We start from the raw sequence: 15,837 nt of genomic DNA, 5'->3' as shown, positions 1-15,837 counted from the left end.
TCAGGCACTTTTTCATATTCTCATTATTTTTCCCCAGGCTATATCTCAATGAAACTTAATTTGGTAAAGAATTGACCAACTTATTTAATGTCAGCTATCCAAAGGAAACTGCATTTTTTTCTGGATATTATTATAATCCAATTGGTACAGAGAGTACTTAGATGTCAACCAGGCCTTACATGATCTTTGCTGTTAGTCATCTATTCCATTCCAGTTAAGATTTAGAAAATAACACTGAAAAAAAAAAAAAGGTTGGATAATTTGCCTTTAGAGAAGTTTAAAAAATAAACTACATAGGTTTGAACTGTCAAATTGAGGATGATTAGGTGTGCTGCTAGGTCAATGCATAAAAAATCTCTTTCCGAGAAAACAGTAATTGTGGATCTTGAGGAAATAAAATTAGAAAATAAGTCATGAATGCCAATGGATTCGATTGATATGATAAAGATCTTCAGCTTCAATTTACTGTTTATCCATTTGAGTATTTTTAAAATCAATGCCAAATGTATATTTCTTGACAATTTACACATGGTTCATTCTATTCTTACCTTTAATTTCTTCTTTAAGACCAATCTTCTCCCCAAGTCTCTTTAGTTTGTTTTGATATGTCTCTGAAACTCTTATTAATAAATGCTTTCAGAATAGATTTCTTTCTAAAATTCTGCCTTTCCCATAAAACGCACATTAAAGGAGACTCAAATAATGGATATAATTTCCACCTTGTAGGCAAAAAAGTTTTTTAACCTTGTAATAACATAGAGAAGATGAATGTGAAATGTGATACAGTTTTGAAAGTCTAGGGACATGGGAGACAAAGAACACTTGGTCCATGAGTGGGAGAAAATACAGGCCTTCACTCTCAGCTGTTGAAGTAAATGGAGAGTCCTCACAGAACTCTCGGGCAGACAGGCAGCTATTAGGTACCTCAAAATGCATTTAAAAGGACACCTACTTTAGTTCTATTCGATATATTTCTCAATTTCTACTACTCCCACAGGATTTCTCTTTTTATTTAAAGGTGCCATACTTGTAGAAAGTAAACTAGCACGCTTGTCTGTCTCCCCCCCCCAACTGACTTCCCTTTCTCTTAATGCATGTTATCCTAGACCCTTAGGTGACAGGCACAAATGGGAACGAGGAAGTGTTAATTATTGAAGATAATTTTTATCTTAGGAAGCCTGATTTGCTATACATTCAAACCATTTCATTCATTCCCCCCACTCTAGAAAAAAGTAAGCAAGCAGAAAGTTCTCCAGCTGCCTGGTCAAACTTGTGGAAGTAGAGGGGAGACCTGTGGTTACTATCCGTGGTGCTGAAACAAGTACTCAACATAGTGAGACTGGAGGCTTTTTGAAAAGACTTTCGGGAAAGCAAAATCCAAGAAGGAGGGATAAAATGGAAGAAGGGGCTTTCACCCTCCAAACTACAGGAATAAAATTAAACCATTAATATCACTATATCTGAATTCACAATTCTTTTAAATCCCTATAACTTTCAATAACTTCTTAGGCATCTATACAATTATTATTGTATCTGTTTCTAAATGGACATGTGAATTTCATTGCTTCAAGTGTCTTCTTATTTCAGTTATAGAAAGAGAAGTTTCTCCACCAATTATCTATCCAACTTTCACAACTCTTTGTGTTACATCTGAAAATCACAATCAGTTTTCAACAACATTTAACTCCAACTTGAGTCACTATAACAATTTTTATTGACTCATGGGATGTTTCCTAACCTCACCCACAAAATAAGAAACACTTCACGACAGTTATAGATTAGAAGATTCACAGAATTACCCTGGAGAACGACCTGATTCCTTCCTCTTTTTGGACCTATAGATTAGTATGATGTTCTCATCATTAATAATATATCCAAGTATATTAATATTTAAATATGTTAAATATTTAAATATTAATATATCTAATATCAAATATCTAAACTAGACTTTTCCTAAAAAAAAAAACTTTGAAAACCTAATATGTTGCTCAATTGTTGTAGAAAGTCTGAAAATTATTTAAATAGATAAGGAGGTGTTTTTAAACTAGGATCAGAAAAAATAAAAGTCTGTGTATCAAACGGGCAGAATTTCTTTTTGCCAGCTCAGCATGAGACAGCCTTCCAGCAGCTCTGGTATCTGGAAACTGGCTTTATTTCATAACCCAGTAACCTAGGCGCCTCCCGCTATGGCTTTGCAGTACTGCTCTCCAGGAGTGATGAGGGAAGGGAGAACCATGGGGGGCTAGCCTCTGGGCCTCCACCAGGGCATGCTACTCTCCCAGCCAGGCCTGGACTCCTGCCACACCCAGTCTCCCAGTGCTGCTGAAAAGTGAAGTGAGTTCCTTTCTTCCTTTTTCCCATGCAATTTCTCTCTCTGCTCACAGAGATTCTCTTTGCAGAATTGCTGCAGATCTGGGGAAAGAAATCCAAGAGAGGTATTTGGAGCCAAATATCATGATCTCATCTGGGCAGAAAAACAAAGCACTGACTATTAGAAGGTTATTTTAAAAATCCTTTTCTTTTATACTTTCCTAGAGAAACACCCTGTACTAAAACCAAGTCAGACTTTGATAACCACTCCATAATAAACCATCAGAATGTTTCTACTGTTAAAAACCCCCATCAAAATAATTTCCATGTAAATGATTAAAAACAACATCACATTTTAAAAGCCATTTAATTTTAGTAGTATATTTTAATGAAAAAGCAGCATACTTTGCCAATAAAACATTAAAATTATCTCTTCAATGAAAGACAATCAAACAACACCAAAATAATACATTACCGTAGTAAATAAAACCATCTATTAACAAAAACAAGAAACCAGATCATATACAAAACTCAAGACTTTGGAGAGCCTCAAACAGAACAGCAATACAGCAAAATTTGTAAGAATATATCTATATGTGCATCATTTTGAATGAAATATTTACAGTAGATAAGGTACCAGCCATCATGTACCTATTTTTTTTGTGGTTGTTCCAAAAGAATTCTACCAAACAATGTGAATTTACAAGCAGTGCACTGTCTTTCTTATAGTTCAGATTAGTTTTTCTACAAACAAACCTCCAAAAGGAAAAACTGAAAGATTCCTGTAAACGTTAAAACGTAGTCAACAAAGCAATTGAAAACTAGAAGACTGAAATACCTTGGCAAAACCTTAGAATCCGGAAGGACAAACACCAAGTGGCAAAATGCACCTATAGCTAGAAAATGATGCATTATAGTCATGCTTCCAACTGCTTCACTTCTCCTCTCCCATTAGAGGTGTGTATCTGTGTGTGTGTGTGTGTGTGTGTGTGTGTGAGAGAGAGAGAGAGAGAGAGAGAGAGAGAGAGAGAGAGAGAGAGAGAGAGAGAGAGAGAGGGGGTTGAGAGAGTGTGGATGTAGTGGGGACAATGTGGGAATCCCCATTAAATATGTAACAAAGTAAACAATACTCTGGACAGTGAATCAGTTCTACACGATTAAGACATCCATTACTGAGTGTCAACTCACAAATCAGAACACTACCAGTAAAAACAAAGAAAAAACAATCTTCATTCAGAGTGAGAATATACAAATGGACCAAAAGAAACACGGTATAAGAGGAAAGCTGTGACAATTCAGTAAACTCGTCAAACAGAAAAAATTTTAACTTCACCAGCAGTACATTCCCCCCCGTTTTTTAGACTAAAGAACTTTAATTAATTAGAATGTGCACAAATTAAATTGCTAGAGAGATAAATTAATAATTTACAGAGGGTTGTTCGGCAATAATCTAATAAAAGCTTTCAAGATCAGTGAACACAGCAGGCGCAACTCCTTTCTTAAGCATTAACACTTCAGAGAAGGGAGAAGGGGTAAAACCACAATAAAAATATATATATAATATACAGTGTAAATGCAGAAAATCTGCCATCTTTTTTTTTTTAATTCAAAATACTTTAGAGATGTCTCTCACATCAAGCATCAACTCTAGTTTAAAGTCTCGGTCCTGAATCAATTTCTATTTCTGAAAAATAGCTGCAAAGTGTACTTTTAAACTTGAACGAGGGTGTCTTTAGGAATAAAAACAAATCTTACTTGATCATTGTGGGGGTCTTTCAAAAGGCTGTCTCGTCTGCTTTCCTGCAAACAGCCAGCTCCAGACTTCCTCTGAAGTGGAGATGCGTTTTCCGGATGGGGTGGGGTTAAAAGGGACAACTTTGCTACAACTTGACAAATCCCTTCTTTTGTTTGTTTGTTTTCCTTTGAGAAGTCGTTTCACATTCTCCACGGGTTTGGGGCTCAGTTGCTCGCTCGCTCGCTCGCTCTCCAGCCCTCGCTTTCTCTGGATTCACATTTACTGGAATTATTTCTGGTCGCCAAAAGTAAAAAGAAAAGAGGCAGGAGAGAGAGGGTGGGGGGAAAAAGGGGGGGGACGCGGAGGGGGCTGTCCCTGGAGAGGCCAAGGGTCTCCTAAATGCCTGCGGAATATTTCATTCTTTTCTGTTTCTGCCTCTGGTTGCAGAACCAGACGCGCACCACATTTTTCTTAAGGTCCAGCTTCTCCGCGATGGCGGCGATCTTCTCGGAGGACGGCCGCGGCTGGATGGCGAAGTAGGCTTCCAGCGAGCGCTTCTCCGGGGCGGCGATGGACGTGCGCTTGCGCTTCTTCTCGGCGCCATTGAAGAGCTCCGGCTTGGTGAGCTTCTCGCGGTGAGACTTCTCGGCCTCCTCGAGCCACGCTTGCAAGATGGGTTTGAGCGCGATCATATTGTTGTGAGACAACGTGAGGGACTCGAACCTGCAGATGGTGCTCTGGCTAAGCGAGCCCACGCCGGGGATCTTGAGGTTGGCCAGCGCGGAGCCCACATCGGCCTGGGTCACCCCCAGCTTGATGCGTCGCTGCTTGAAGCGCTCGGCGAATGCCTCCAGGTCCCGGGGGTCGGCGTCCACGTCGCTCATGCATCCCATGTGCGAGGGCAGCCCGTGCGCGTGGGCCATGCTGAGCGCTGCTTGGTGCATGGGGTTCATGGTAGCCATGTGCGGCGCGTGAGCTGGCGTGGACACCACGGTGCCGTCGGGGCCCGCCATGGCACCCAGGGCCAGCCCGGGACTCAGGTGCTCCAGCAGCTCGCCCTCGAGCGCCTGATGCGGCTGGTGGTGGTGGTGGTGGTGGTGATGGTGATGGTGGTGCGTGCCCGCCAGCGCGGACGGGTGCGAGATGGGCACCGACGAAGAGGAGGCAGCCGACGTGCACGGGATGGTGTTCATGGTGTGGTAGGTGGCGTCCGGCTTGAAGGGGCTGTGGTGGGGCGGGTGGTGGTGGTGGCTCTTGCTCTGGGAGACGATGTCCACCGCCGCCAGAGCCTCGGCGCGGGCCAGCAGACTCTCATCCAGCCCGCCGAATATATTGCTCTGCAATTGCAAGTAAAAGGCACACATTACGCTCAGCAGGGAATTGTGAGCACTCTCTCCGGAAACCCCGGCCCTGCGCTCCGCGGCCGCCGCCTACAACATCCCCAGGACGTTACAGTAATAATAATTAATAGTAATAACAATAATCCTGAAAATAGCTGGTGAGGAGGAGGAGAGGAAGGAAGCCACCCGGAGAAGCCAAGAGCGCACGAGGAGGAAGAAGTGAGCCTGCAAACAACGCAACACTCGCGCACCGGCAACATCCCAGGTCATAAAAATTAATATGAAAGGAAAGACCCGCTGAATACATAAGAGAGAGAGGGGGGAAACCGGTTGGAGGTGTGGGGTGATTTGCTGTGCAGACATGAAAAAAACATCAAGCAGATAAAGGGGGCTGTCAAAATGTGCCTTTAAGCGGTGATTATGCAGAAATACGCACCGGTGGGGTTGGAAGACACGCTCTCCGCATCGCCTCGGAGCCCCCGCCGCTGCCGCCGCTGCCGCCGCTCGCGCTGGAGCTGCTGCTCCGGCCTCCACCACCCCCGCCGCTGCCACCGCCGCCGCCGGCATTGCTCGAGCTGCTAGGGGAGCTGGCGGAGGGCGCCGCGGGCGCGGAGGAGCCGGGCGAGGCGCTGTGCAATGCCGAGTACTTGGGCTCCACGTGCAGGCTGCCGCCGTGAGGCATGCTGAACGCCTGCTTGCTGTTCAGGGACATCATCATCATCTTCCCGGGCCGCCGGGGCGCTTGTCCGCAGCGCAGGCGCTGACCCCGGCTGCCGGGACCCTCTGGAGAAGTGCTGGGCGAGAGCGGGGACGGGAAAGGGCGGTGCAAAGTGGAGCTCACCCGCCGCCGCCCCGAGCTCGGCGCGCCTCGCCCTGGCTCAGCACTGCTCCGCTGGCTTCGCTGTCAGTACGGGCGGATGCTGGGCTCCGCCTGGCGCTGGACTGCAGACCTGGGTGCTCGAAACTGCCCCCGCGCCTGGCGGCCGCCGAGTTATACTCCCCTCTCCCCGTGCCTGCCCCCGCACCCCCACCCGCCCGCCCGCCCTCCCTCGCGCCTCCGCCCTCCCCTGCCAAGAAGAGGTGGTTCCTCCTGCGTCGCCTCTTCTCCCCCTTAACCCCCTCCAGGTTCGGGTCCTTTCAGCTCTCCTGACACCCGCCTCCCGCTCCCCCGCCGCGCCCTCCGCCACCCCTCCCTGCCCCCTCCCGCTCTCTGATGCTACCGCCCCTTCCCGGTGCCCCGCAGCTTTCTCTTACTTTGGTGCTCCTGCTCCACCCCACCTCACTGGCCAGGTCTGCGCTCCAGTCGCGGGGCAGTTCCTACCTCGGAGCCGGCCTCCAGCCCCTCCCGCTCCTTCCGCCCCGCCTCGCCAGGAAAAGAAACTCCTGAAGTTGTGGGCCAAGCCAGCCTCGGGTGGGTTTCTCCCTAGACTACTAGGAAAGCCTCTTACCTGGCTGCCTCCCCTCCCCCTGCTTACCGCTAAGTTCCAGGCATCCGCCCCCACCCAGCCCTCCCCTCCCTGTAGCTCAGGTGACCCTGATCACTGGCTCCCTGCCACAGCGGGGTACCCAGACGCCGCGGCCGACCCGGATCCTCCGCGCTGCTCTGCGCTTCCGCCGGGTGCGCGCCGAGGTTCGCGCTCTGCTCTGCGCCCCCTCGGCCCGGCGGGTGCCTGGTGAGGAAGAGACAAGGGGTCGACCAGGCTGCAGGGCTTTCTCTCTGTTTCTCGCAGCTCTCAGCGGATTGGACGGCGGCGAAGCCGGCCGGGTCGCCTATGCGCATGCGACTCCCCCCCAAGCCCCGGCCCCTGTCCCTGTGTACTCCCCCAGCACCGCCGCCGACACACTCCTCTCCACCCTCTTTTCTCTTCCTCAGTATCTTTCTCCTCCTCCCTGAATCCAGTTCAGTGTGAGTTGGGTCTTGGGCGGATCCACAGGCAGACCCTGCCACTGGATTTATTATTCTTCATTAGCCATAGTCAAAGGAGGAAGGGGCAATTGGCAGAGGGAAAGGCAGGGCCAGAGATCACAGAGCGCATGTGCTTACTGAACCCCCCCCCCACACGCGCGCACACACACACACACACACACACACACACATGCACATACACACACGTGCGCGCGCCCTCAGGGGCTGGCAGAAGCCCCACTGATCTTCATTTCCACAGCCACTCGGCGCAGAGATAGCTTATTTTTAGCAAACACTTTGGTCCCAGTTTTGTCCCAGTGGAGACCACTTTTCTTAAAAGTGGACACACACTTTTCCAGCTGTGAAAAAGGAAACAGCCTCTCCTATTCTCCTATGCCTCCTACACACACACACACACACACACACACACACACACACACACACACACACACACCACCTTCCTCTCCTCCAGCTCTGCTCGGGTGTCTTCTCTACTTCCCCCGTTGTTGAGGGTTGCTGTCACCTCCCGGGAGCGCAGAAAGAGCTGGGTGCAGGCGAGAGTGAGGCCTGGAGCCCCGGACGCTGGAGCCCGCGGGTTTCCTGGCCCGGACGGGAGTGACTGGGAGCAGGTGCAGGCACACTGTGCCTGGGGAAGGCGAGCAGGTGCGAGAGCAGGCGGCAGGCCTGAGAGGCGCCGGCGCGCGCCGGGACGAAACAGAATGGGAAGGAGCGTGGCGAAGGGGGGCCCTCGAGTGGTCAGCGGCCGGAAGCCTCGCGGCAGCAGCGAGTAGGGGGCCGCCCGTTCACCCCTGACCTCCGCGGAGCGGGACTGCAGGTTCAAGTTGGGAGCATAGTCCCCGCAAGTCTCCAGAGTGCAGACAAGGCGGCAGCAAACAGCGCGCGACGGACTCTGTCCATGGTCCTTAACCCCTTTGCGCTTTGCTGCGCTACGCCCGGGTTTGCCTTTCTCCATCTCTATGTGGAGGAACATAATAAATAATAGCCGAAGGGGATTCCTACCAGCAGTGTGTCCTGAGCATGAGCCGGAGAAGCCTGGACACGAGACTGGAGAGGGGGTGTTGACATGAATGAATGCGCGTTCCGCCGGACGGTTCAAGTCAATGCTTAGGTGTTTAATTTCTATCTCGACAACAGCCAGAGTAATTTTCAAGGAAATAAAAAAAATGACATTGTACAGCTCTCACTGTCTCAAGCTTCGAGAAATGAAATAAATCAAAGTTAAAAGCTTGAGCATCATTTAATTATAGTGCGAATAGCGCTTTGAAAGAAGTAGAACAACATCTCTAAACAAATTATGACTGAGCCAGGAAGGAATTATTAGATTGAAATTTCATTTAGGCTCGGGAGACACCGCGCTTCACTGTGTAATCTGCTATGCCTCATCTGATTTGTATGCTTAATTCAGCTTGACGAATTTATTAGTTTTCATAATAGTGAAAAGATTGAGCAGCACTATGGGCTAATGCATTGTACGTACTATAAATTGTATATCATCGTGGAAAGGCTGAAGTGTATAGAAATCTTTTATTAACGCCGGTATAGGAGAGAGGGTTTTCGTGCAAGCCTTGGAGAGAGGTTCACACCAAATTCCACTGCTGCTGTGTCTCACTGGTCCATTAATATCGTCATACTAATTAGACTACTTCATCAGTGATATAATTTCAAATTTCAAATTATGTTTTAATTAACGAGGGTTGTCCAATTTGCTTAATCTTCAAAAGGCTTTGGATGGTCTAATTAGTATAAACTGTTGAGCATCTCTAAAGCCTAATAAAAACCCATTAAAATATTTTGGGTACGTTTTCTATCTGTACTGAGTAAAGGCCAAATGACTAGTGAGAGTGGAGGAAGGAAGTAACTGGAAGACAAATGTCCACATCCACTTAGTTCCCCCAGATTATACTAAGTGAATCGCGGGAGAAACTTTTGGAAATTGCACCTCCTAAACCGTGTGTTTATGTGTTTAAATAAAAGCATAAGAATATCGAGGAGAAAAATCACATGGGGAAAAAATTTTTCTCTTTCATTAGGTGCCTAATTAGATGTAAAGTGAAAAGCAACCCTGAGGAGTTTCCCGAGCATTATGTGGCAACAGTCTGCTGAACCTGGATTGCAAAATCAAATATTTGGGGGGTGTTATGAACCTCTCCCTCTCCCCTCCCCCTTCACTGATCTTAATTACTTGCAATAGTTGCTTTAATGTATGTTGTCACCTGGGAGTATTGAGAAATGCATATCGTTAATATGAATTAATCTTGATTTTAATAGCAACTGACAACTGATCTCCAAAATGCTAAACACTTGTCACCACTTCATATGGTAAATAAGGTAGTATAATAAATTCATGAAATAAAGAGGGCACTGTTGAAATGACTGGAAAACTTTGATAAGGAGTTTATCGACTGAAACTATTTTAAGCAGGGTAACTCCCAGGAGAATATTTTCCTGTGGTTAAAATCCATACATCATTAAATTAATTTCGATATAACTTTTTTATCTCTCAGATATTTCTCAACGATATCTCTAATTTCAGAAAGGAAAAAAAGAAAGCTGTTTATTCCTATTATCAAGTTGAGATAAAATTAATATATAGTTATAGAGCAATTCAGTTTATTTACCTCTAATCCCTTTGCCCAGAAAACACATACAATTTAAAAAAAAAAAAAAAAAACAAATCACAGAGTTAGATTTCTCCTTTTCTCACTCAAAGTGAAAAATGAACAGCAGCGATTGTGCTGTGTTAGAGGGAAAATACAATTCTTCCTTCATCACCACGACTTGCAATTTTGCAATCATTCCTTCCAGGAACGTCCAGAATACCAACGTCTTTGCAGTGATATCAATAAAACCCATTTAGGTTTTGCCCACAGGCATTGCTGCAAAGTGCTCCAGCGAGTGAAGCTGCTCACTGAGAAAGACTGCAGTCCCCCGCCCCCGCCCCCAGCGCCAGGTAGGGGAGGCCATCTAAAGACCTGGAAAGTTGAGAATAAACCCAAGGGGTGGAAGGGAATGGCCCAGTATCCAGAATCTGCTTCATATGACCTCAGTAGACGCTTTTATGTTCTAGCACCTATCTATGTTGGCACCTCTCCACACCTACAGACCTACCTAATAAACCGAAAAGACGAAATGATTTTTTTTTTTTAAGCAGAGAAATGAAAAGTGGGTTAAATGTGTGAGGAGCACCTTTCTTCTTGCCCATCTTCTTTGTTTGACAATAGCTTTTGGCCCATCCACTGCTAGATGTGGACAGATGTGAGGAGCCTCCCTCCGGGCGAGGGAGGAGTTGCTGGAGGTTCCACCCAAGCTGGCAGCAGGGGGTCCCAGCAGTAGGTGACCTCTCACCCCGAAATCAAAATCGGCCAGCAGCCATCCCGAGGGGAGAAGTCAGTCTCCTCCCTGTATCTGGGTCCTCATTTACTATCAACATTTTAAGAAGTGCATTCCTATTTTACCGGACCTAATGTGATTTACTAAATTTTAATCCATTAAGGGCAGTGTGATTTCTTTGTATTTCAAACAGAATTGAGCTGGAGTGCAAGGAAGATTTCTTAAAGGACAGCTCTGACCTTTTTCATGCACCATTTCAATTTCGGGGAGATGGGATTTATGGGAGGAAAGAGGGAAAGGATGGATTGCTCCCACCCCCATTCTCATCGTCTCGAAGAGGGCAATCCGCTCCGAACTCTGAGTAGAATCAGAACTTCTGAGCTCTGTCTGGACTCTGTAGCTTGGGGCATGAGTGTGTGTGGGGGGGGGGGCGGGGGAGTGCTGGAACTCCTTCTTGGCCTCGGCTGTTGCAAGGAAGAAAATAGAAGGGAATTATCCCTGAAGTTGAGACTTTGGGGAGCGCTCGGGGAACTGGCCCCAGAGCGCCTCGTGGGGGGAAGGAGGGCTCTCCTGGTTTGTCATGTCCTGGGGTCTGTGTTCTGGGAGTGAGGGGTGCATTTCACTCACACATCTTTCATCTCCCCAGCAGTCCACCACTGCTCTTGCGTGTGCCTCCCATGAGCCCCAAATCTCCTTCCTTCCTGTAAAGGTGCCATGCCCCTTGGCACAGCCCCTTCCCAGTGCCTTCCTGACTAACTCACGCTCAACCGCCCAATGCAAGCAGCCAGCAAGCAGCTCGGGAAACCTCCGCATCCAGCAGTTCCCAAGGCCTTCTAGATCGAAATTCCGGTGGCAACGTCCTGCCCTCTCACCAGGGCCAGGCAGGGTGAAGAGAGGAAAACAAAAGCAAGTGGCCATTGGCGCTCTGGGGGCAGGCTTTAGGGACACGGAGAGACTTGCGCCAAGGCCAGGGCTTTAGTCGCCGGACGAGCCAAGTGAGCCTCTCTAGGTAATTCTGGACTGAGGACAGAGGACAGGGGACAAGGAGTGAGAGGAGGCACGGTAGAAAGGAAGGCAACTGTTCCCTATGTCCCCAGCGGAGGGAAGAGAGCAGAGCTCAATTTCAAATAAAGCAGACTGGGGGGAGGGGGCTGCGAGACGGAGCCGGGCGGCCGGATGCCTGCAGGGCTCCTAGACGCCGTCACGATTCTGCCTGATAGGTTTGCAGAGGCTGAGCGTGGCGAGGAGCCACTGGAGTCAAGCAGCCTTTGCAGCAAACACAACAGGCGCCAAGAAATTAAAATCTGCCGCAGGGAAGGATTCAGTCGTCGGTATCCCAGAGCGCGGGGGCGCGGATTCACACACCAATGGACGAACACACTCACAGGCACGCTCACGCATCCATGCACGCAGACTCACACGTGCTGACACACGCACACACTCGGATGCACACCTGCTTGTCTCCCGCCCCACCGGTGCGCCACTGGTGTGCGGTGGGGAGGGGCGCAGACCTCTGCGTTCTGCCCACAAGCAAGCATCCCTGGGTTTACTTGCCCCGACAAAACTGTTATTTTTCGTCGCAGTAAACTTTCCTGGTCCGCGTGTTTACCTCTTCCCAAAGTTAAATCCAGTCACGAAACCAAACTTAAAGCGTTGGAACAATCAATGTAGACTTTTGCAATCCATGGCGCCTTGCGCTTCCTGGAACTAAAATAAATGCAAGAAATCGAAACTTAATTACTTGAAAGAAATCCAGAAATCCCTCTGCATAATGTGTCCAGTCATTTTTAGTAGCATTTGTGCTGGGCGCAGTGTATGTTAACACTATACATTTGGCTAAAGCCTGATTCCCTTCTTCGATTTTTGGGGGTCCCTGTGCCCCATCTCTGCGGGGAATTTTGCCCTGCACTAGGCTCCCCCTTCCTCCCACTGCTTAGAACTGACCTAGTAACATTTCTCTTTTCAGAAGTCACCAACTGTAACGGTACAAGAATCCCTCTCTTATTTTGCTCCCTTGGGTTATTATTCGAATTTGTGTTAGTTGCTTAGTACTAGATCTGAAACCAGGCCCCTTGGTCAGTACGAGCCAGGACCATTTCTCTGAGGGAACAGTGCACCATCGAAAAGTGCCATTCTACTGGTGATGGAAAAATTGATTAGAGGTGGACTTTTGTTCCTCTCTCCAGGGAACTTCTCCCACCCCCCACCCCCCACCACTTCCCAGGCATCATTATCTTCCTAAGGCACAGAACTAGAATATTTGTCCTGACCAAACTGTTCCTCAGGTATTTGGGTGGACCACAAAACCCGAACACTACTTTCTTCCTCTGATATCTGTTCCTTTTAAGCTCACTCATTCCCCCCTCTTCTTTGATTTCTGATCGAGAATCTTCATATCTAGACAGTGCCAAAAGACCTTCATCTGGTGCCACTAAATAAAATAGATCCTCCTGCTCTCAGCATAACGATGCTGGCTAAGATCAAATAACTTTTGTACATATTATGACTCTGACTTTGGGTACTTCCTGGTGGGAATTTAGACCTTTGGTGATAACTAGTGCTGTGGCTAGTGGATTTGCAGAACGGAATGGTCCCCGAATCTATTAGCATGGTGAGGGCGACTCCAGAAAGACAAGCTTTCCCACAGACACCTTACAGAAATCTGAAGTAATGTTATGAAAGAATGAAAAATACATTGGGGAACAGCTGGGAAACTGAAGTACATTTTGATTTAACTTACATTAACAGAAATGTAATGTAAAAGTGAAAGGATCTAACAAAACCATTAATAATTAAAAAATAATTACAGATAGTCTATCCTTACTATTCATAACCACTCAACACTTTAGACAAAGGAAACGGAATACTCTTAATGGAAATAAGATGTGAGCAGACTGCTAATGAGAGGTTAACCAAGAACTAACTGTGCGTTTGTGAAAGGAGTGAGTTTCCCTGTTTCCTCCACCTGCATATTTTAGTTCTCTCAGTTAGCTGGGACCTTCCTCTTCCGTCGGCATTTCCACTGAGTGTCAGAGTTTATACGACAGAAATCTCTTGAGCTATAATAATACAAACCTTATTGAATTATGAAGATTGGAGGCACCAGATGGCTTGTCTATTAACCATCCTCATTGACAAATATTTACAGGTGCCTACAAGATCCATGCCTCTATCACAGAGTTGGGTTGGAGAATCCCTTTTCACAAGGGTTTCACAAAACAACGATCCTCTGAAGACAGCAGTTTTTTCCCTTATTGTAATCATTAAAAAAGAGAGAGAGAGAGATTACTCATTCTTTATGGGGTCAATGTCAACTTTTCTCTTGTACTCTTCACCAAGGGAGTTGCATCCCAGCATAAAAAATGTCTGAGTGTATTTTTCTGTTACATAAATTGTATTTGTTTTCTTTCCAGTATGTATTTTTCAATGTCCAAAAGTCTTTAGATTACAACATAATCATGCAGAAACCTTTAATCATGCATAGACCTTTAAAAAGATGTTGGAAGGAAGAACAGTGACTCCACTCTGATTTTCACTGCATATTCTTCTTTATTTTGTTAGAGAGACACATGGGACTACCTCCAGAGTGCTCCGTTGATGTGTGGAGGCATTGAGAGGAAATCAAAGCAGCCTGGCGGTAAGCAAACTTCACTGCTGCTTTTCAGAGATAAAGGGAACTCTTACAAAAGGAGAGACTTGCAGACAAACAACTGAAACTCAGCGAAGTCATGGCTGAGACAGCCACTGGGAAGCCACCAGGAAGTGGAGACCTATAGCGTATGTCAAATCTTGTGCATTAAAGAACTTGAAACTAACTTCCTTCCTTCCTTCCTTCCTTCCTTCCTTCCTTCCTTCCTTCCTTCCTTCCTTCCTTCCTTCCTTCCTTCTCCACCCCCAGATGAATGGGAAACAAAACAGCATGCCTTTTGTAGAAAAAAAGAAAAAAAACTAAAGAAAAATACTAATAAATTGACCAATAGCCTATAAATATTTCTTAGCTATTTAAATGTGAATTGAATGCATAAAACATGTTAGGTTCCTTGTAGGCACCTACTCTCAATTTTTTTAATACAGCAGAAGGACATTACATGATAACAAACTCACCTTGAAACATTCATCCTTTCTTGAAGTTTTACATATGGCCCATGATTTGCCTGTAAGTCTCATATGTACAGAAGTGTGCAAATCTACCATAGAATTATAATACTTGTACCCAAATATGTACTAATGTCTCCCTCTTTCTTTTCTTTATATACATGTACAGATCATCAAGACAGCACAAGCTAAGCTAACATGTGTTCTGGAAGATTCTAAAGCTTTGTGCCTTGACTAGTTTTTCCTGATATGTATATGACGTTAAACTGACCAAGCATCATGACAAGCATGCTGTATTTTAAGGCTTTAAGATCTCTCCTGTTCAAAACACAAATTCTATATATTTTGTGATGCCATGTGCTCATTACATTCCTTTGCTTTTGAAGGCAAAGCCAAAGTACGACTTATCAGTATTGTTCTTATCCAGCATTTTTCTTTCTTTTTTTCATTCTTTTTTACAGGATCGAATTATTACCAAATTAGTTTTTTATTTCAAAACTTTAAATTGCAGAATATTTCAGGCTTACAAAAACTAAAACTACAAACACACAAAGTCAAAATATCAAAAATACAAAATAAATCACAATAGCTAAGATATGGAAACAATCTAAGTGTCTGTCAGTGGATGAGTAGGTAGATGATGTGGTATATATACAATGGAGTGTTATTCATCTATGAAAAAGGAACTCCTCTCATTTGCAACATGGATGGACCCTGATGGCGCCACACTAAGTTAAATAGTCAGACAGAGATACATATGGTGTAATCTCACCTACATACGAAATCTGAAAAAGCTGGAGAATAGGAGTACTGTATTACTTGTGTCTTAAAAGTCTGTATTTTTGATGTTTTGGCATCTCAGGGTCTTGTTCGGAGAGAGACTTCCCATCCCACAATTAGCTAATTCCAAGAGAGAGTAAACAACTTGCTTCCTGAGTGCGCACCAGCAAGACCAGAGCCCACGCGCCCAGTGACCTCCTTGATGGAGCTCCCACACTCAAGGCCACTTACCCCTGCCCTAATCACACCAGGGCTGGAGGCCAGGCAATCATGGCCAGTTCCTACACTCCAGAGCTTGTTGAAATTATTTCGACTAGCCA

General features: G+C 46.1%; 1 protein-coding gene across 1 annotated transcript; it reads right to left on the bottom strand.

Annotated features, from left to right (window-relative positions):
- Window positions 1–3,390: 3,390 nt before the first annotated feature.
- POU4F2 (POU class 4 homeobox 2) lies at window positions 3,391–6,351 on the bottom strand. Its single transcript, XM_016158906.2, has 2 exons — window positions 5,822–6,351; window positions 3,391–5,382 (listed from the first exon to the last, which is right to left on the bottom strand). Exons 1-2 carry the CDS (start codon window positions 6,104–6,106, stop codon window positions 4,441–4,443), a joined length of 1,227 nt encoding a protein of 408 aa, XP_016014392.2. The 5' UTR covers window positions 6,107–6,351; the 3' UTR covers window positions 3,391–4,440.
- Window positions 6,352–15,837: the final 9,486 nt, after the last annotated feature.

Source organism: Rousettus aegyptiacus, unplaced genomic scaffold, assembly GCF_014176215.1.
Source record: "Rousettus aegyptiacus isolate mRouAeg1 unplaced genomic scaffold, mRouAeg1.p scaffold_m13_p_16, whole genome shotgun sequence".
In the NCBI taxonomy this organism is placed as follows: domain Eukaryota; kingdom Metazoa; phylum Chordata; class Mammalia; order Chiroptera; family Pteropodidae; genus Rousettus; species Rousettus aegyptiacus.
Note: the sequence above shows the minus strand (reverse complement) of the source record. Positions and strands in the feature narration are given on the sequence as shown.

Coding starts and splice junctions, on each gene's coding strand:
- POU4F2 (XM_016158906.2), bottom strand. CDS start 6,106: ATGATGATGATGTCCCTGAACAGCAAGCAGGCGTTCAGCATGCCTCAC. Junction 5,383..5,821: donor CGTGTCTTCCAACCCCACCG/GTGCGTATTTCT, acceptor TTGCAATTGCAG/AGCAATATATTCGGCGGGCT.